A 21,249-nucleotide genomic window follows, 5' to 3' on the forward strand; every position below is an offset into this window, starting at 1 on the left:
CACCCTCTGCACACAGTCACCTCTGATGATCACAGGGTCCATGAGGGGCCTGGGCCTCCTAAAATCCACCACCAGCTCCTTGGTCTTGCTGGTGTTAAGGTGTAAGTGGTTTGAGTCGCACCATTTAACAAAGTCTTTGATTAACTTTCTGTACTCCTCCTCCTGCCCACTCCTGATGCAGCCCACAATAGCAGTGTCATCAGCGAACTTTTGCACGTGGCAGGACTCGAGTCATATTGGAAGTCTGATGTATATAGATTGAACAGGACCGAGAAAGTACAGTCCCTCGGCGCCCTGTATTGCTGCACACAATGTCAGACCTGCAGTTCCCAAGACGCACATATTGAGGTCTGTCTGTAAGATAGTCCACAATCCATGCCACAGGTGTGAATCTACTCCCATCTCAGTCAGCTTGTCTCTAAGGAGCAGAGGTTGGATGGTGTTGAAGGCGCTAGAGAAGTCCAAAATCATAATTCTTACAGCACCACTGCCTCTGTCCAGGTGGGAGAGGGATCGGTGAAGCATATAGATGATGGCATCCTCCGCTCCCACCTTCTCCTGGTATGCGAACTGCAGAGGGTCGAGGGCATGGGGACCTGTGGCCTCAGGTGGTGAAGCAGCAGCCCTCCATGGTCTTCATCAGATGTGACGTCAGAGCAACAGGCGGAAGTCATTCAGCTCACTAGGACGTGATACCTTTGGGACAGGAGTGATACAAGATGTTTTCCAAAGCCTTGGGACTCTCCCCTGTTCCAGGCTCAGGTTGAAGATGCGCTGTAGAGGACTCCCCAGTTCCAACGCACAGGCCTTCAGCAATCGTGGCGATACACCATCTGGACCCGCTGCTTTGCTGGCACAAAGTCTTTTCAGCTCTCTGCTCACCTGGGCTGCTGTAATTGTGGGTGGGGATGTCTCACCTATGCTGGTATCAGCAGAAGGATGGTTGGAGGATGCAGTACTCGAGGTGAGAGTGGGTTACTGTGATCAAACCTATTAAAGAAGTTGTTCATTTGGTTTGCTCTCTCCACGTCTGTCTCGATGGCGGCACCCGCTTGAGCTGCAGCCAGTGATAATCTTCATCCCATCCCACACTTCCTTCATGCTGTTGTTCTGCAACTTCTGCTCCAGCCTTCTCCTGTACTGCTCTTTCGCCGCCCTGAGCTGGACTCGAGCTCCTTCTGCACGCACTTGAGCTCATGCTTATCACCACCTTTAAAAGCCCTTTTCTTCTGGTTCAAAAGGCCCTTGATGTCACTTGTAACCCATGGCTTGTTGTTAGCATAGCAGCATACTGTTCTTACTGGAACTACAATGTCCATACAGAAGTTGATGTAATCAGTTGTGCATTCAACAGCCTCTTCAATATTCTCACTATGTGACCCAAGCAATATATCCCAGTCTGTAGTTCCAAAGCAGTCTCTCAGAGCCTGCTCTGCCTCAGGGGACATCTTCCTGAATGAGCGTGTAGTTGTAGGTAGCGCCCTCACTCTTGGTTTATGTTACACTTTTATTAATGTTGTAGTGGAAACACACTAGAAATATTCCTATTATGTTTCATAGCAGACATCTATTCTGATTATATATACTGTAAGTATTCTTTATAATTTCCACAGTGAATCTTCTAGCAAGGGTGCATGACCTTTCGGCCATTTTGGATCCAACTTTTGTTTTTTCAATAGGAAGAGGGTCATGTGACGCATCAAACTTATTGGGAATTTCACAAGAAAAACAATGGTGTGCTTGGTTTTAACATAACTTTATTCTTTCATGAGTTATTTACAAGTTTCTGACCACTTATAAAATGTGTTCAATGTGCTGCCCATTGTGTTGGATTGTCAATGCAACCCTCTTCTCCCACACTTCACACACTGATAGCAACACCGCAGGAGAAATGCTAGCACAGGCTTCCAGTATCCGTAGTTTCAGGTGCTGCACATCTCATATCTTCACAGCATAGACAATTGCCTTCAGATGACCCCAAAGATAAAAGTCTAAGAGGGTCAGATCGGGAGACCCTGGGGGCCATTCAACTGGCCCACGACGACCAATCCGCTTTCCAGAAACTGTTCATCTGGAATGCTCGGACCTGACATCCATAATGTGGTGGTGCACCATCTTGCTGGAAAAACTCAGGGAACGTGCCAGCTTCAGTGCATAAAGAGGGAAACACATCATCATGTAGCAATTTCGCATATCCAGTGGCCTTGAGGTTTCCATTGATGAAGAATGGCCCCACTATCTTTGTACCCCATATACCACACCATACCATCAATTTTTTTGTTCCAACAGTCTTGGGTTAGTGTCAGACCAATAGCGGTGGTTTTGTTTGTTAACTTCACCATTCACATAAAAGTTTGTCTCATCACTGAACAAAATCTTCTGCGTAAACTGAGGGTCCTGTTCCAATTTTTGTTTTGCCCATTCTGCAAATTCAGTGCGCCAATCTGGGTCAACCTCGTTGAGATGCTGCAGTAGCTGGAGTTTGTAAGGGTGCCATTTGTGAGTAGCTAATATCCGCCGAAGGGATGTTCGACTAATGCCACTCTCCAGTGACATGCGGCGAGTGCTACGCTGTGGGCTCTTGCTGAATGAAGCTAGGCCAGCCACTGATGTTTCTTCATTAGTGACAGTTTTCATGCGTCCACATTTTGGCAAATCCAACACTGAACCAGTTTCACAAAACTTAGCAAGCAGTTTGCTAACTGTAGCATGGGAGATGGGTGGTCTCGTAGGGTGTCTTGCATTGAAATCTGCTGCAATGACCCGGTTACTGCGTTCCCCAGACATCAACACAATTTCTATCCGCTCCTCACGTGTTAACCTCTGCGACATGTCAATGGCTGTAAACAAAGAGAAACTTGTAAATAACTCATGAAAGAATAAAGTTACTTTAAAACCAAGCACACCATTGTTTTTCTTGTGAAATTCCCAATAAGTTTGATGTGTCACATGACCATCTTCCTATTGAAAAAACAAAAGTTGGATCCAAAATGGCCGACTTCAAAATGGCCACCATGGTCACCACCCATCTTGAAAAGTTTCCCCTCTCACATATACTAATGTGCCACAAACAGGAAGTTAATATCACCAACCATTCCCATTTTATTAAGGTGTATCCATATAAATGGCCCACCCTGTATATTGAATAGGTTTTAAGTTGGTTAAAATAGTTTTCTGTATTACTATTTAAGAGTTTTTGATAATATTTGCTATTTAAGACACAGTGTAAGTAATGCTGCCAATGCGCAAAATTTTAAAGTATGTGAAAGATTACTTTTAAGAGCAATTTATTCCCATTCATATTACATGCACTTTTATTATGATACTTTTATCCATCCATCCATCATCCAACCCGCTCTACAGTGACCAGACGTCCTGGTTTACCTGGGACAGCCCCTATTATTGGATCACCTGTCCCGGCGTCCCCGAAAGATCAGGAAATGTCCCGGCCTGTGGTGTTTTCCGACAAAATGCGTACTTTTCCCTACAGGCCTAGACCCCATTCAGTCTTTCTGATTCCAAATCATACTTTCTACCCATCATGACGTCAGATGGTTAGTCGACGGCTTCTTCTGAGTATGACGCCTGCTGGTGGCCATTGTTTGCAGTATGGAAACGCACGGAAGGTGAGAAGGCGGAAGCATCGTCGGATGGTATCGGCTGTGCCTTGTGATACGACACGTTTTGGCTATGCTAGGCTCTGAGCCAGGAATTATCTTATTATTCCTGCTCTGAGCCTGATATAAGAGCTGATGCCTGATTCAGTCATTCACTCGTCAATACGGCGTTCGAGGTGAGCCGTTTTTACTGAAGTTAAAGCTTAAACTTAAACGAGTTAAACTTGCCAATTTATTTTGTAGGACAAAATTGAAAGTGCTGGCAAAGTTTATTTTTTACTTTAATTTTAGCTCTTTATTCTTTAAGTAAGTACTGCTGTAAACACTTTACTGTATAGTCTCAAGTCTGCAGACTGTACTCTCTGTAAATTTCGTCATAGTTGTGAATCTGATAATATTAATTTATATATTAATAATGAATGAATATTTGACACAAGTCACAACAACATTTGCAGATGCTTGCCTGTTTCTTACACTTACAGCTGTATTTTACTTTATTTTCCTTTAGTTTAGAGTGCAGAGTGACATTGCTTCTTCCCTTGCCTCTTTGGAATTTGGTTTGCTGTTTCTTCTTTTGAAGTCGGGACATGCACTAGCAGTAGCACGTGTACGTGGGATGCAATATTGTAAATGAAGCATGTTTATCCTGCAAGTGTAACTGACCTAATAATGTACACTAATGAGTTTATTTGCTCTTCAGGAAAGCGTGTCTTTCAGTCAATTTTCACGAACTGTTTTTGGCAAGATCTAACCTGTAATTTCACAAAAAATAGCATACAATGGTATAGAACCCTACTTTGAAAATGGGTATATGTTTGTGGCTTAATAATATGATTGTTTCGAATGGAAGAAACAAAGAATAAGGTGCTGGAAACACGAAAATAGGCATTTCCATTATTAAAGTCTATCTGGCTTCTGGGGCCCCCCGCCTGGTGTCCCAGGTTGCCCACAGAAAAAATCTGGTCACTGTACTATATCCTAACTACAGGGTCACGGGGGTCTGCTGGAGCCAATCCCAGCCAACACAGGGCGCAAGGCAGGAAACAAACCCCAGGCAGGGCACCAGCTCACCGCATATGATACTTTTATTCTAAAGGAAAATTCATTAGTGAGTTCTCTGTAAAGTACTTCTTTTTCATTTTATTAATAAAATTTCATCATAAAAAAACTTAATTTGATTGGTTACCAGCTTGAACAGCCTGTTTCTTTGTACTGACAGCTTAAATTTAATGTTATTTACATTGTAATAAGTGAATCTACAATTATAGTTTTATCTACAGTATATTATGACTTAAATAAACTGTAAATGAAACAATACAGGGTATGTGCTTCAAATGTTACTGTCAGCTAATACCAATGTTCTGCAGTGTTCATACTACTTCAGGCATGTTACATAACCCGATACTTTATAGATATATTATAAAAAGGCGATACCCCTCCCTTAGTGATACGGCGGTAACAAATAACATAGGAGAAATATCTTAGCTTTCTTTAATGACGGTTTGCGCTGCATAACAGACAAAGGAAGCAAAGGCAAGACCTTCAGGAGTATTGGCCCAATGTGTAGAGTCTGCCATTTTCGTCGCTGCATTAGAAGGATTTTCAGGATCAGATGACGTTATCTCCCATCCGTCTGTCAGCTTCAAAGGTGTGCCAGGCAATGTTCCAAGGCTTTATACTCTTTCTTCATGTGCAGGCCCCCACTTCAGTGAATCATGCCATTTCAAACAAGGTAAAGAGGATACAGTTTCATGCTGACGTTCACACACAAAAATAGTAGGCAATGCCCATTTCGCAGTTGTCCCTGTCTTGTCTTCTAATGCTTGCCTAGCTGTTCTAAATGATGAGTCCCTGTGCTAAATCTGGCATTGTATTAGCTCTGCATGTGAGTAAAAAGAAGATTTATAAAAAATTTGTACAGAGTACAGTGACATATTAAATATGTACACTTATTACAGGAGTAAATAGCCGAACTTTCTAAAGTATAGCAGAGTAAATTAATGTGTTTTTTTTATAGCTTAGGAGATGGCTGCTCTTTCCCAACATGTCTCGTGAACCAGGATCCTGAACAGCCCCCAACTCCTGCTGGGAACAATGCAGCCGTCAAAAAGTATGGACTTTTTTTTTCTTTTTCTACTTTACAAGATGTGCATGCTATATTAACAATGAATTACTCTTTTGTTAAAACTACTGTATTATGGTTGAGTACTGGGAATTGGTAATATTTCAAAGATAAATCAATGATGCTAGATTAACATATTTTATACCAATGACAATATATAACCAAAAAGTAAGATTTATTTATGCAAAATTTTGACCAAGTCAAAAGAAACTGCAAACCCTCTGAACTAAAACTTTGGAAATTTTGGGAGTATAAATGGGTAAACAGGGGCTGTGAAGAAATTAAACTTATGGGGAGTGGTAATCAAACTTTCTGACAATGGCCATCCAATATCTGAAGACCTAGAATGTGGCATAAGCCCTTTCCAAAGAGTGCCCGATTATCAACACAGTCAAGCAATGCTGAGTCCACAGACTCGTGTATCTGTTATTGTATCCAATCTTACTGTAAGTTTAGAAGAGGAGCAACAATGAATCATTGCACCAGGGTGATGAAGCTGTTCAGTCTTAGTTTTACTATGCTCACTGTAGCTTCTTGGTTTTGATAAATGTACATCACCTTAGAAGTTTAGGTTCCTACTTCCACTGAAAGAGTCTGGCATAACATTCACACTCATATTTTCTTTCCAAATTCCAAAAATGTGTGTTTTAGGTAATTGCCTCCTCTATTTTGATCAGTGTGAATGAGTGTAAGTGTGAGCACAAGTGTGTACTGTGATGGACTGGCACCCTGTCCAGGATTTAGTGTTTCTGCTACAGGCACAATGTGTTACCTTACTTCGGTAATTGGCTACAAGTAATCTACCATAGCTGGAAAGATTATCTGTTTTTATTTATAACTGCCAATCAGAAATTGCTTTGCTGATCTTGAAAAATAGCAGCACAGACCCTGCTTTGTTATTTCTACCTAAGAAGCGTTACTTCTGGTAGCAGGCCATTTGCATTGGTTCTAACGCTAAGAGTTAGATGGGAAATTAACTAGAATCTAAAAAGACCAGCTGGCCATGATTATCTGACCTGGTATGCTCCATGACAAACAAGCCAAAGCTACCAAAGAAGGAAGAGTCTCTGTAGATCACATGCTATGGTGTCTCATTTCTCATTCAACCCCCTCTCCAGCCTACCCCACCAAATTCTGTCAGTCGTTTGTCAAGCCTGCTGATTAGGTGGCATAACCCAAAACTTTATTCACCACTGTTTGCTTACAGCAATCAGATGAATGATATCCTGTCAGAGGTCATGGCATTCTTCACCCACAGCTCTACTGCAGTCTCACAGAGAATGGCCCAATTAAAAGAGTAAAAACACCAGCTATGGTATAAATTCAGTCAAATGAATTGGTGCTGAAGTACATTAAAAATAAAAAGGAACTAGCTGTGTAAGCCTGCCCTGTAAAAAGCCCAGGGTTCTAGGAACTATTGAAATAATCAGAAAAAAACTGAAATGTAGAGATGTCAGGTAATTTAAAGGAACTACTCTGGGCAACTCTGTCCTAGGAGGATTCGTTTTGCCGATGTGCTTGCATTGCTTGTGTATTAGCGGCGGGAGGAAAAGTGAAAGGGATACCGGTTTGCTGATGTTAGCAGCTAAGTGACATTGACCTTCTTATGAGGTTTTTTATTTTGCTGACATGCTCGTCTCACTTGTGTTATTAGTGTCTAAGCGAGTTTTCTGTTTCCTCGGAGGTGGAGCCCTTACCCCAACTCCACTTCTCACTTCCGGGCTAGATAGACACACACACTTCCACGTGTAGACGTTTATATATAAGATATTGTCCAAAAACCTTCCTTCCTCTTCCCTAACTAAGTCTCAGACAAAATGGATGTTTTTGTAAAGACTTTGTCTTTAAATTTGACTTCTGTGAATACTCCACCACCACTTTGGTAGGGTGATGAGGTAATATGCAACTGCACAGTTGTACCATCTTTAAAACATTATCATTGAACATTTCCCCTAAATGGCTGTGATAAAAACAAAACAAAAGTGCTTGAAAACTTTAAAAATATAATGTTATGATTTATAATAAACAAAAACAACCAATAGAAATGTATAAAGTTAGTTTGGAATAAAAGAAACAAGATTCAAGACACAAATTGTAAAAGAAACTACTCACAAATATGACTGTATAATATCTTTTGAATTAAAAAAAAAAACACTAAACTGAAAAAGTAATTTAATGAATTCCCAAACTAGGAAAGGCAGTTTTAATTTTGAGGGTTAGTGTTTGGGCTGACAGCTTCTCTACTTATCCGCTTATGTATACAGATGAGTGGCTTCTAAAATCACTATTGCTATAATAAAGAGACTAAAAAGAGTGTAAACACAGAAAATTACAATGGACACATACATGTTGTGGACTATGGCCGGCCATTCATCCCGGCCAATACCCCCAGGCCGCCAGAGGGAGACCTCCCTGCGACATGGAGATGCCCCGAATTCCAGCAGGGCATCATGGACTATGGAGTTTTCCTGTACAGCCCTGCTGGATAACGTCGGGGCCACCAGGGGTCGCTGCAGGGAGGCCCAGAGACTGTTATTTGTCCAATAGCCCGGATGAAGAAGAGGAGTTTTTACCTTACCCTGGATAATGACGTGGACTGAGGGCTCAGAAGCACTTCCGGGTCATGGACTATAAAGGACTCTGGGAAATCCCAGACAGATGAGCTGAGTCGGGTGGCAGGGGACAATGCATCTGGGAGAGTGGAGGATTGTTTATTTGATTATTGATTGTGAATTGTATTGTTATATGAGTATTGTGGAGTGGAGGGTGCTTTGTGCATGTTATTGTCCAAATAAAACTAATTAATGGACTTTTATCTGGTTTCTGGCGTCTGGTCCGAGGGTTCAAGGGGATGACAGCGTCCCCTATCTGTCACAGTGGCGAAGTCGGCAGGATTCTCTGGCCGTCGGTTTGGCAGAGGACCTGTATAAAAAATTTCTGTCGACAGAGGAACCCCAAGAAGACAGTATCACGATACGCAGAGAAAAATCGCCACAACCTCAGTTTCCAATTTATCACTGATCCAAAAACAAGTGTACTTACATAGTTATGTAAGTTATAGTTAGTTATTACATAGTTACACTGTATCTGTATTCCATCCGAATTCCATCTCAGGATAATGGATTCGTGAGGGAAAAACGCTAACCATTTTCCAAAGGTGCTTTCACCATTTAAAAGAGATCTTGAAATATCATCAAAAATCTATGCAGTTATCACTGAAATTCTCCATTACAATTGCCCAGACCAGGGGTCCTCAATCACGGTCCTGGAGAGCCGCAGTGGCTGCAGGTTTTTGCTCCAACCCAGTTGCTTAATAAAAAGCACTTATTGCTAAAGTAACACTTCTGCTTCACTTTAGTGATTTTGAGCCCTTGTTGCTTAATTTTGTCTTAAACAGCTATTTTAATTGCTCCTTATTATCAATAACATGCAAATGACAAGAGAGAGCAGCATTTCTCCATTTAACTTATTTACATTTACACTTGTGTGTATTTATCTGCACTATTGGGTTTAATTAAATACTTGGAAGAAAAATGAAGAGAAAAAAGTGAAGGACTGAGAATTACTCGTCCATTTTAGCCTTCAAATCATTTGCATGATAGAAAGGGAAAGAAAATCTAGGATATGAGAATGACCTGACATAGCAGAGTTAATTTAATTTCATAGCTTGTTAGTGCTTTATTGGCAAGAATTGCTTTCTAATTAAGCAACCAGGTCAAAACAAAAACCTGCAGCCACTGCGGCTCTCCAGGACTGGGATTGAGGACCCCTGGCCCAGACCATGGAACATCTGTTACATAGTTGTAGTTACATACCCTGATGTTTTTGTTTTTAGATCAGTGATAAATTGTTACATTGTAATTATATAAACTGTGGAATAACAATGACAACTGAGTAATTAACTATAGCATTACTTTGTATTACACAGTTAGTTATGGAGTAATAACTCGTAGTTACACTGTACTTATACAGGTAATTACATAGTAGTTACAGTGTAATTATTGACACTTTACATTAAGTGTCCTGTTAGAGGAACCTCTTCCACTACAAAGTTGGAAACTGTGACAGATACATACTGCACAAGGTTCATGTTTTACCATGTTGCACATTCTTTTAGTGAGGTGACTATCATATATCAAGTTAATATGCAGAATATTAATTTGGTTGGAGTTATTGGTGCTTTCAGGTTACCCCTAAATGAGTATTTGAATAATAATAAGTGTAACAGCACTGAGATTCTGTTTGTAAGAAGTATAACACTTTTATCTATTATGTCTACAAGGAGAGAAGCAAAGAATTAATATCGCAATCAGGAAGGTGAATCACAGTCAACTGCTTAGTGTGACTCTTAAACCAAGAATCTGTCCTACCGTTCATCTAATCTAAAAATCGTAATCAGAAATCATTCTTGACAATTTTTTTAATGAGGAAAGACTAACGAGTACATACATGAAACAAAGAGATTTTTGTTTTCATCTGTAATATCCAATGACCAGACACTAAAATTTAATGTGGAAAATGGTGTCCTATTTTCAACATTTCTAAATACAACCCAAATGTTAAATATGAATGCAGAAGGGGTTTCAGCAGGTCTCAAAATTTCACATACAAAATGAAAAAGGACGGGAAGGAAAACAAAGGTCCGAAAGAATTAAATGCAAAACCAATCACCACATTATTAAACTTGACTCTATGGATAAGAGAGTTGCAAAAGTAATATAGTATAATGTTTTTAATGTATAGTTTTAAATCTTCAATTTTTTTGGGGAGGATTTAATGTGCAGTATTTATTTTCATTAATATTAGTAACAGAGCTTGCATTTTTAATTAAAGATCCAAAAGAAAGTTATTATATTTAAACATTTAAAAATAATTATCCAGCATATTTTAATTAATTTTATGTCTTCCATTATTTCCCTCTATATGCATTATTCTTACATGTTCCTTACTGAGGATAACAGAGTTATATGCAGTAGATTTCATGTACAGTTATTATAATCAAATAGATTTTTGTGTGCCCATTTTATTAAATAAGCAAAGTACCCAGTGTTGTCCGGGTATTTTTATAATGGGTTAAGGTTAAAAAAAAAAGCTAACATTTATGTTTTTTTTAAATTTTGACTTTTTTGTCATTGCTTTCGGAAAACTAAGTGTCCCATCCATCATCCACGCTACCTCTCTGATAACTATCAACTTGTCAGTTCTCATGTGTTGAGAATTTGTTCTTTTTGCGTATGATTGGATTCCGTAGTTGCAGTGATTCCTTACTAGCCTGGAACTATGAACTTCTTTGTATTTCCTGATTTACTGTGGTTTCACAAATAGTTGTTTAATTTCATAATAATAAACTGGATGGCTTGTTGAATATCTGAATTCATAGACTTGTGGAAAGCATCTATAATAAGAGGGGTAGGGGGATTGGAGTTCACAGATATTCCTGCAGGTGTTTGTTTTACTACAGGAGAGAGCACCAGTGATGTTAAACGATAATATTATAAAGATGGCTCAAAGAGGGCGGCACGGTGGTGCAGTGGTAGTGCTGCTGCCTCGCAGTTAGGAGACCTGGGTTCGCTTCCCAGGTCCACCCTGCTTGGAGTTTGCATGTTCTCCCCGTGGGGGCGCTCCGGTTTCCTCCCACAGTCCAAAGACATGGCGGTTAGGTGGATTGGCGATTCTAAATTGTGTTCGTGTGTGTTCTGCGGTGGGTTGGCACCCTGCCCAGGATTGGTTCCTGCCTTGTGTCCTGGGATTGGCTTTAGCAGACCCCCGCGACCCTGTGTTCAGATTCAGCAGGTTGGAAAATGGATGGATGGTTCAAAGTTGATTTGTCAAATTGCTATTAATCACGATGCTGTATTGACATCAACGTTTAAAATTATAAGTACCTAATCATAAAATGAACTTAATAAATGTTTACTATCAAGAAACAATAAATGTTACAAACACCGCCCACTCTTTACACTATATTCTGAACAGTGACTCATCATGTAATAAAAATCACGCTTCATTCTGTTTCATCATAGCTTATCTCTATCACACAGTAATGATGCAGAGTTGTACCATAGCATCTTTTTCTAAAATGTAATTTTTGCATTATTTTATAGTGTCATTACTTTATTTTAGAGTGATTTTCAGGAGCACACAGCGCAATGAATATTTGACTAACACAGAGCAGGCCGCCACTTTCCTTGCCCGGTAATCCAAATCTAACTCTGTTGATTGTGTATACCATCACATCACAAAATAGTAGGTAGTGGTGAGCAAAACAGTCAAGTTTCCTTTTGCATAGAGGTTTGCAAAATTGTTGCGAAACTTCATTTCACTTGTGGTTTTACACCTGACATTTTTGCGGGCTTGGAAAAAAAGGAACATTACTTTTTAAGGATTTAACAGCACCATACACCCATTTTGGAAGAGTCAGAAGAGTCTAGATGAAAATAAACTGGCAAAAACTGTCTTTTTAAAATTCACCTTGGCTATCATGAACTAGGAGCCCCAAGAACTAAAGAGTTCCAAAGCACATAGTCCCCAAGCACTTCCAAATAATGCCACTAGAGAGGGATAGCTCTGTTAAACCCCAACTAGAAATATAGGTAAGGACCATATCTTTGTAAAATACAAGATTTATTCTTCACAAAAAAGATTTCAATCACAATAAAGCTGAGTGTGTGGTGGCATGGTATTGCAGTGGTAGCGCTGCTGCCTCGCAGTTAGGAGACCTGGGTTTGCTTCCCAGGTCCTCCCTGCATGGAGTTTGCATGTTCTCCCCATATCTGCGTGGGTTTCCTCCCACAGTCCAAAGACATGCAGGTTAGGTGCATTGGCGATTCTAAATTGTCTCTAGTGTGTGATTGGTGTGTGTGCCCTGCGGTGGGTTGGCGCCCTGCCCGGGGTTTGTTTCCTGCCTTGTGCCCTGTGTTGGCTGGATAATGGATGGATGGATGGATGAAGCTCAGTGGAGCACAAAGGCAAATTTCCTGTAACAAAGTCAATTAAAATTGAATAATTTTAAAAATTACTCAAAATTTGAGTCAAAAAGATTGGTCAAAAAACAGCTAGAAGGTAAAAATTCCAAAATATACAAAGAACACAAACTCAGTAAAACACAGATTACTCACTGACTCCACAGTGCATTCACAATGAACCAATAGGAACTGTGAAAGACCCTCCAGATTTATTGGCCAGTGGGAAGTTCCCGGCAGTGATTGGCAGATGGCCTCCCCTCTTGAGGGACCGCCCACAAAACACATGGAACATAACAAAGGCAGCTCTTATACATAACCAAAACTAAAAATAGAGTTGACGTAAATAAAAGAATCAAAAATGAATAAAGGAGACATAAAGCATGGATTTGAAAATTTGAAGCCCTGCCAGGGGAGGAACCTTGGCTGAGACATGACATTCACTAAACTCAGCTCACGGACAAACAAAATGATATACTCTCAAAAAATCCAAATTAGCTGGGAAGAAAATGCTGTACATGTAGTCTCAGATGAGATGTCACTTTGTGTGTGTTGATAGCAGAGCCTTCCCATCAGCCCACTGCACTGCCGCTGCCTGATGTTTTGTTTTATGTATTATATTTACTCCATTTTTTGAAACCCATTGCATGTCCAGCTTACCTGGAAAGGGGTCTCTTTCTGAATTGCCTTTGCCAAGATTTCTTCCATTTTCTATTTTTTTGTTCCCTACCAGGGTATTTTTTGGGAGTTTTGTATTGTCTTGTTAGGGGGTCATAAAACAGGGCCTGTTAAAGCCACTCCTTGAGTGATTTTGGGCTATACAAGAAATAAATTGTTGTTGTTATGATATGAATTATAGTCTCCACTTCATTATAGCCTTGTCTTAAATGTAGCCTATTTTTTTTAACTTGGACCTTGGAAACACAAGTGAAAAATTGTATTAAAATCTGCTTAGCTGTTTTTGTGTGAATGGCAAACAAACACCTTATGATTTTATTTATTTTCTTGTCTTATGACTGGTTCATTTAATTAAAATGGAAGTAATATGAGGTTTCTCTTATGATTTTGACAAAAGAAAAAATCAGTTGAAAAAAAATAGAACTCAAATAAACATTATCTTTGTTATATATGATGAATATATACAGGATGTTATATGTTATTTTTGTCTAATCAGATTTAAATTAAATAATGGGCAATGCCAACAACAAATTCATAGGAGATAAAAGTGATACATTTTAAACTGGTCAAATCATTCTCCAGATTTAAGTCAAACTCAATATATATCTCAGTAACTGGAAAAGAAAGAATCCCGATATTCTCCAAATCTAAACAAAAATAAAAATTAATCGACAAAACATCTCCAAAGAACAAATGAGCTGTCTGCATGTGGGATGCTGACTTGAGGCAGTTTCTGTGTTTTATGTCTCGTAAGTTTACTTGTCCTTGCATGATATAGAGAGATGGATAAAATAAGCAATAATATTCTGAAACATTAAAATATATATGAAAAGAAGCAGTGCAGTGAAAGGAAAAAGGGGATTTTCTGTATTTCTGCCTTCTTGAATCGATTTTAATTGAATAATAATTTCATAATTTGAATTGGAATAGTTTGACACCTACTTGAATTATCCGAATCACAAGCTGATTCTGAATTATTTATGTATGTCAAAAGAGATTCATCATACATATCACAATTTCCAGTAAGCTAGAGCCTAACTTGGCAGCAACAATCTCAAAATATGATGTAGTTCCAGTCATAAAGTGAAAACATTTTCCTCGAATAAACAAGTATCCTGAAAGAAACCTGTATAATGAGCACTGGCATCTTCATACAGTATGTTTCTTTTTTTTCTGCAGTGGAGACAATCACCCATTTCCTGCCAAGCCTTTACGAGAAAGTCAAAGTCACCTGCTGAATAGTGAGAAGTCCTGGCCTGAGCATGACGTAGAAGACAAAGAAAAGCATGGTATGCCATAACACCACCTCTATATTTAGATCACTCAGAAATTCAACCGTCTTTGGATTCTTTGAAAACAGACACACACGATGAAAGACAAATCAAGACTGAGAATATGGAGCACCACCGTGTCTAATGCTTGGATTGCAATGCCAAGCTTACATAGTGCTTTGTTTTACTCATTTTTTGTTTGTCTGGATTTTAAAAAATGCTTAATGACAAAATAAAGAAGTCAATATTTTTTTTCTTTTGCCTAATTTCTGTTTTTTTAAATTTGTCATTAATTTAGCCATAGAGACATTTGAGAAATGTGATATTAAGTGATCCATTCTAGGATAAAAGAAAAAGATTTTGTGTTTTTTGTTTCTCTTTAATGTGATTAATATGTTAACAGTTAACTTCATTTTGAAAATGAAAACTGGAAATTCCAGCCATTGTCAGTTTGTAGCTAGGAAGTGTAGATGATTAAAATATACAGGCAGTCCCCGGGTTACGTACGAGATAGGGACTGTAGGTTTGTACTTGTAAGTTGGAACAGGTACATTATTTTAATAAATGCTATTGCTGACCGACTGTGACCAAGTGCTGTACCAATGAATGATGGAGTTTCACCTCCCTCTGACCTTTTTATTATTTCTACTTTATTTTCAATGGTGATGTTCTTTACTGTATCACCAGCACTTGCATCAGATTTGTGTTTCAGAGACATTCTTGAATGGTGAAGACAAAAGGTTAAGATGAGCTCTTCTGCACAGCACTGTACATGCTATCACAGCAGGAAGGCACCCGTTGTCAACACGTCTGATGTACTGACACGAGACAACTTCCTGCTATGTGTGTAACAGTACGAGCAGTCTTGCTATTGAGAATGAATGGAGGCGGCGAGGGGAGGTTCATCACTCACCCACCACACAGTCACCTTCACTACAATATGCTGCCTGCAGCGTCAGCCTCCGAGAACAAACACGGTGCGGCCAAAGGCGGGTAGTGAATCGCCCAACCCCAATTCAATAGGCAGCCATCCGAGGCACACTACAATGCTACCCCCTGCCGCCCCGTTCACCCTCAATGGCCTCCATTCAGCCACAACGAGGTCACCGCTTGCAGCATCACCAGCCGTGTGTGCTGGGCGGGCAGTGAAACGCCGCCCTCTGCTCCATCCAGCCTGCGTCCAGTCAGGAGCAGTAGCTGTGGTGGCGTAGTGGGCGGGCAGTGAACCATCATCCTGCACACGAGCGATAGCTATGGCCCCGGTGACTATGAACCACGGGTCACCGCTTGCCGCTGGGAGCTGCCCGAGGGACACTATACTGCGTGAGCAGCGAAATCACCCCCCTCCAGCCACCGCTTGCAGCGTCCCCAAGCCGAAGATGATGGAGTGCCAGTTACTGAGGCGCATGCGTCTCAGCTGCATCCTCGTTCATAAGTCATAAGTCGGATGTCCGTAACCTGGGGACTACCTGTACTGCTAATTACTGAAGAGATAAGCCATAAGTAAGCAATATGCAGAGAAGTAGAAGGCTATATGTACACATGGATCACTATGGTTTACAAAGTGCTACTTTTGAAAAAACATGTACAATATAGATGGCTAGCATTAGAGTATTTATTGTGTTTTTAGTCTCACTGGTTAATTAATGTGATACCAAAACACGAAAAAACAACTTTATAAGACAGAAAAGTGAAAACAAACATACTCTTTCAGTCCCCTTCACTTGCTTTTCACAGTAAAACTAAAATACTGCTAAGCTTGTAACTTTTTATTTATTTATTTACACAGAATAAAACCAAGCTTTTTGGGTTTTTAACACCTATTTTATCATCAGTTACCAAGATCAGTTTTTTAAAACCCTAAGCATGCCGCAGTTTGACATGATTTCTTCTTTTGATTTTAAAAACATCTGACAAGACTTCGATCACTTCAAAAATGGCTGTGACAAATGGTAGGAATGACATGAGCATAGAGAAGAGCAGGATCATAGCACTGCACGTCTTGGAAATGGAGACGACTCTCCATGTCTGTACTGTAGAGAAGATAACCTTAGCTGTCTTTGAGCAAATTATGCAGCTAACTAATCTGTAAGAAATCGTACACGGAAGTTGCTTTTAGGTGGTAGTGCTGCATTTAGATAATATTCACTGAAATCTTTGGTTACTGATCTAAAATATAATTTCCTTGCTTCTTTATAGGTACAAGCAATCCAGCAATGACAATTGAAAATGAAACCTAGAAACAGATGGCAATATATCTGAATTGGTATACGGTAAGCACAACTGTGGCTATTTTAAGGTATCATCGAAATGGATGCAAAATCAAAATACAAGTGAGACTAGTAACTTGCTTTACATCTCAGTTTTGCCATATGTACATTTAACCAAAGGAAAATGGCAAAATAAACATAGTACAATTATAGACAGTTGTCATAACTGCAGAAACACAAATAGGATGTCACATAAGAGAGTCTTAGAGCAACATGTGACACTAAAATAAATTATAATTGTAACAATGAAGAAGAGGCATTGTACCAGTCTCCTACAAGCAAGTCAACCACATTAACAACAGATCTAAATAATAGTCGAAATAACAAACAGGTCGACATGATAGTGCCGGAAAATTGGGAGAGAAAGAGAAATTTATCAGTTACACCCCAAAGATCTAACACTGTAATAAGCAATGTTTTTGATCAAATCTTATACTTTAGGAAAACCTGTGAAAGAAAACAAACTGTCATGGTGTAAGCATGTTCCTTGTTTAGCTATAAATGTGGAAGGCAGGTAAATAGTACTTTTTTGGAATGTGTCAATTTCAAAAAGCTAAATTGGCTCAGCTTCAAGCAGTCTTATTTTTAAAGGATCATGTGAGATCATTTTATGTTCTTCTCATCTGTGATTTCTTACCCTTTTTATATGTTTCAGCTGCTTACAGAAGAGATTACACAAAGGCTCATTGCACCGGGAACGGCTGGTCCCCTGGCCACCCTCATCTCTGTGCCTGTGTGGGTGTTTGACACAGCCAGCATTCCAGCATCTGATTGGCTCTTTTCATATCACTGCTCAATACACAGAACATTTGTATCTTAATATCAGTAAAGTGCAGTGGGTTTTCTACTCAAAGAATATTGGTAATTGCTAATTCACTTGACCAGTTTTAGATTGCAAAATGCCGTTTGTTAAAGAGTCATTTAGAAGAGGACATTTGTGGAGTGTACATACAATGTCCCATCATCCTAAATTAATTGTAATGGTGATGAACAGAATTACAGTTGTTGAACGAATTAAGAGAAAAGTTACACTCAGGCAGTTTTTAAGGAAAGACAGAAATAAAATTTGTGCACTTTTTGTACTATGTGGATATTAAGGCAATTATTGTTCAGTCGTCTGCCTGATTGTAAAATTAACATCTGCTTTGCCAAGCAGATTAATATGGGTGCCTTTGTTACAGTGAAATGTGTTTAACAATGGGGTTTAGGAGTCCAGTTCCAAAAAAACATGATTTAATGTGTTCTTCTTTATTAGAGAAACATTAATATACGCTTACAAAGTAACTGTAGTGCTGCATTGCTTCACAGTACAATATGAGTGTGTGACAGTTTTAATTCGGGTTCTGTATGTAAAAGAATATACTTAGTTGGGCATCAAAGTATTGATCAACTCTTCAAAGGGATGCTTTTTTTTGTTTTGGTATTATGATGTAAAAATGATGTGCCAAAATTGGCTCTCTCCGAAAGAAATGGTACTGAACATCTCTGAAGAATATAGTGAAAAAAATAATAATTATTCTTTGTTCTTCGTGAATTTACTATTTGCTATATGCTTAATCCTCCTTTATAATTAAAAACCTTTAACTATTTCCACTTTTAATAAAAAAAAAAAACTGTATTTAACATTTTAAACAAATAGAGTGGCAAAGTGGTCAAGCACCAGAGGCATGGATTGAAAGCCACTTTCTGAATGGAATCAGTGGATTCTCTCTAGGTTCTCTGTTTTTTCTGCACATCCCAAAAACAAACATGGTTAGTTGATGGCTGGCTGTTAACCTGCATAAGTGTGAGTACATGGGCGTGCCCTGTTTGAGACTGGTATCCCAGTCTCAGTTGTATCCAGTGCTGGCTCTTTGTACTCTAATGATTGGTAAATATTAGGTTGGTAAACCAGTGGATAAACAGATGATCTACTCTATTAAGATATACTGTATAATACAGAAAAACACCAAAAGAAACCTAAAAAGTTGAAAACACCTTATTAATAAATAGTAAAAAATACTTTTTTTTTTGGTTGGTAACCAAAATAATGTTTCAATAAATTTAATCTTTCCTAATTCAGAATGCAAAAAGGAAACAGCTTGTGTTTCATGCCGACTTATTCAAGTTACTGTGCCTATTCTTGACTATTTAGATAAAGATGTTGGCCACCCTACATAGAGATACTTCATTTTCATCAGATAATAATGTTCTATTTCTGCCAATAGATGGTCATTTATCTCTGAAAAACATTGTGATGGAAGTTGCCCCAGTGCTAAAGAAAGTCCTAAACTTAAACCTGGACCGATGTTTCAACTTTGCCATGAAGAACCAGAGCTTGACCGATGAGTAAGTGGTAGAGCAGCAGCTTATGCACAATAATAAATGCACAATACTGTTTTTATTAGCACAATCAGCTAATTCTGCTAAATAGTAACATTATGTTCAACCTTTTTTGTGCAACTAAAAATCTTTCAGTTGTACCCCTTTGTACAACAGAATAGGAATTATGTAATATAATCCATGGTGTACAGCAGCTGGCCACCTCAGAGTTTTGCATGTACTCTGGGAAATATCCAGATACCTTACATTTGCCAGGTTTTCTCACTGTAAACATGGCTTCAGATGCCCTGTACCCTTCACCTCCTCTGATCCCCTGGTCCTGACCCAAAGATTCAGAGATTGCTTCTTACCTTGTGCCTAGTGCTGGATGGATAAGCTGTGGTCCCTCCAGCCCCTTAACTGGATTAAGTGGATTTGATAAAGGATATGATGATGAATGACTGAATCAGAAGGGGCTGAACTTGGGTACCCTTTAGCATTCGAGGGCTGTTTTATTATAGTGTAAGGATGCCAAGAAAAGGCTTGCATTGTGGGTTCTCCTATTTTAAATAATCAATGTTTAATGGAGTAGTGTTTTATTCTTACTTTTACAAGGATACATATTTATGTCCTGCTCTTCATGTTAAGCCTTCATGACAAATATATATTACTCTAATTAAAACCTTGTAATATTTATCAACATTTTTTAATTTCATAGCAAAGTGTTTCAGTTTTTTGACAAATTGCACATAAATCATTAATAATGTGATGTTGGATTTGTTACTATTGATTGAACAAAGGTCAAATCCACTCATTCTGAATTTTAGTATCAACATGCCAGAGATGAACTAAAGTTTATTTTTTTTAAAGAACGTGCAAAATAACAGTCAAGCATTGTTTAGGGTTGGATCATGGAGCATTAAATGCTAAATCTAAAACAAAACAACAAGTCATGTAAGAGTTTCCTAATTTTTTTAGTTATGCCCTTCAATAGACATCATCTTGAAGGTGTCATCATCTTTATAACTGTTGAGTGATGTCATCAAATGCCACCCTGCATCTGTGCCATGTAACTAACAGCAGGTCCCATTGATTTAACCAATATGGTGTTTAAAAAGACAGCAGACAGGATGCCTGGGAGGGAGTTGGGGTCCCAAGATTGATAACCCCATTTAGTAGGATTTATTTCTTTACCTGGTCAGGGAAATTGTGACTTTTTAAGATGAAGTGTCCAAAAGGTGCCAAGTTAAGGGTTCTCTTCGACAAGCTGCCTTATTCTAGGAGTGTGAAAAATGGAAACAGGTTAATGACTGTACACTCATGAAATTCTTCCATGTTGTACCCAGTAAATCATTCTTTGGAAAAGACAAAGCAACAAACACATGACACTTGGCACTCATGAAAGTCAGTCCACTATTGACAGCATCCATTAAGAAAATATTAATACAAAACAGCAATGAAAAGATATCACCAAAATACTGTGAAATTAAACAGATTAAACAAAATGATGGTCATTTTACATAAAACAATTCTGTAAGTGTCAAAATGTCTCCTAACAACTTCCTATCAGTGTTATTCCTTAACAACAAATGCATTCTGTGATAAAAAGGTGACATGGTGTCCTTTTACAAACCAGTTAAACTTTGTGCAGCTGCACTTCCCATGAGCCAGGAGTGGGACGGCGGCAGTTGGTTTCCTAGATTGTGCCACACATTCACGGGGTGGCAGCCACCTACTAAGGCAGAGCGGTGGCTCTGAGGCTAGGGATCTGCACTGGCAATTGGAAGGTTGCCGGTTCAAATCCTGTAAATACCAAAAGGGACTCTGCTCTGTTTGGCCCTTGAGCAAGGCCCTTAACCTGCAATTGCTGAGCACTTTGAGTAGTGAGAAATACGCTATATAAATGCAAAGAATTATTATATTATTATTATTATTACAGGAAAATGACAACAGGCTTCATTCTTTAATTGTTTGCTTCATCTTCTTAATTAACATTTTCGTTTCCTCAGATGCATTGAAGAGTTTCTA

At 39.0% G+C, this 21,249-nt stretch overlaps 1 protein-coding gene across 1 annotated transcript in view; it reads left to right on the forward strand.

Moving 5' to 3' along the window:
* Positions 1-21,037, forward strand: part of zdhhc2 (zinc finger DHHC-type palmitoyltransferase 2) — a 249,563-nt gene extending 228,526 nt beyond the window's left edge. The window contains exons 10-13 of the mRNA XM_039750921.1: positions 5,635-5,727; positions 14,559-14,668; positions 16,850-16,923; positions 17,576-21,037. Of these exons, the coding sequence (XP_039606855.1) occupies positions 5,635-5,727; positions 14,559-14,668; positions 16,850-16,890 (244 nt within the window). The 3' untranslated portion in view covers positions 16,891-16,923; positions 17,576-21,037. The remainder of the gene's footprint in view (positions 1-5,634; positions 5,728-14,558; positions 14,669-16,849; positions 16,924-17,575) is intronic.
* The last annotated feature ends 212 nt before the right edge of the window (positions 21,038-21,249 follow it).

Source organism: Polypterus senegalus, chromosome 4, assembly GCF_016835505.1.
Source record: "Polypterus senegalus isolate Bchr_013 chromosome 4, ASM1683550v1, whole genome shotgun sequence".
In the NCBI taxonomy this organism is placed as follows: Eukaryota; Metazoa; Chordata; class Cladistia; order Polypteriformes; family Polypteridae; genus Polypterus; species Polypterus senegalus.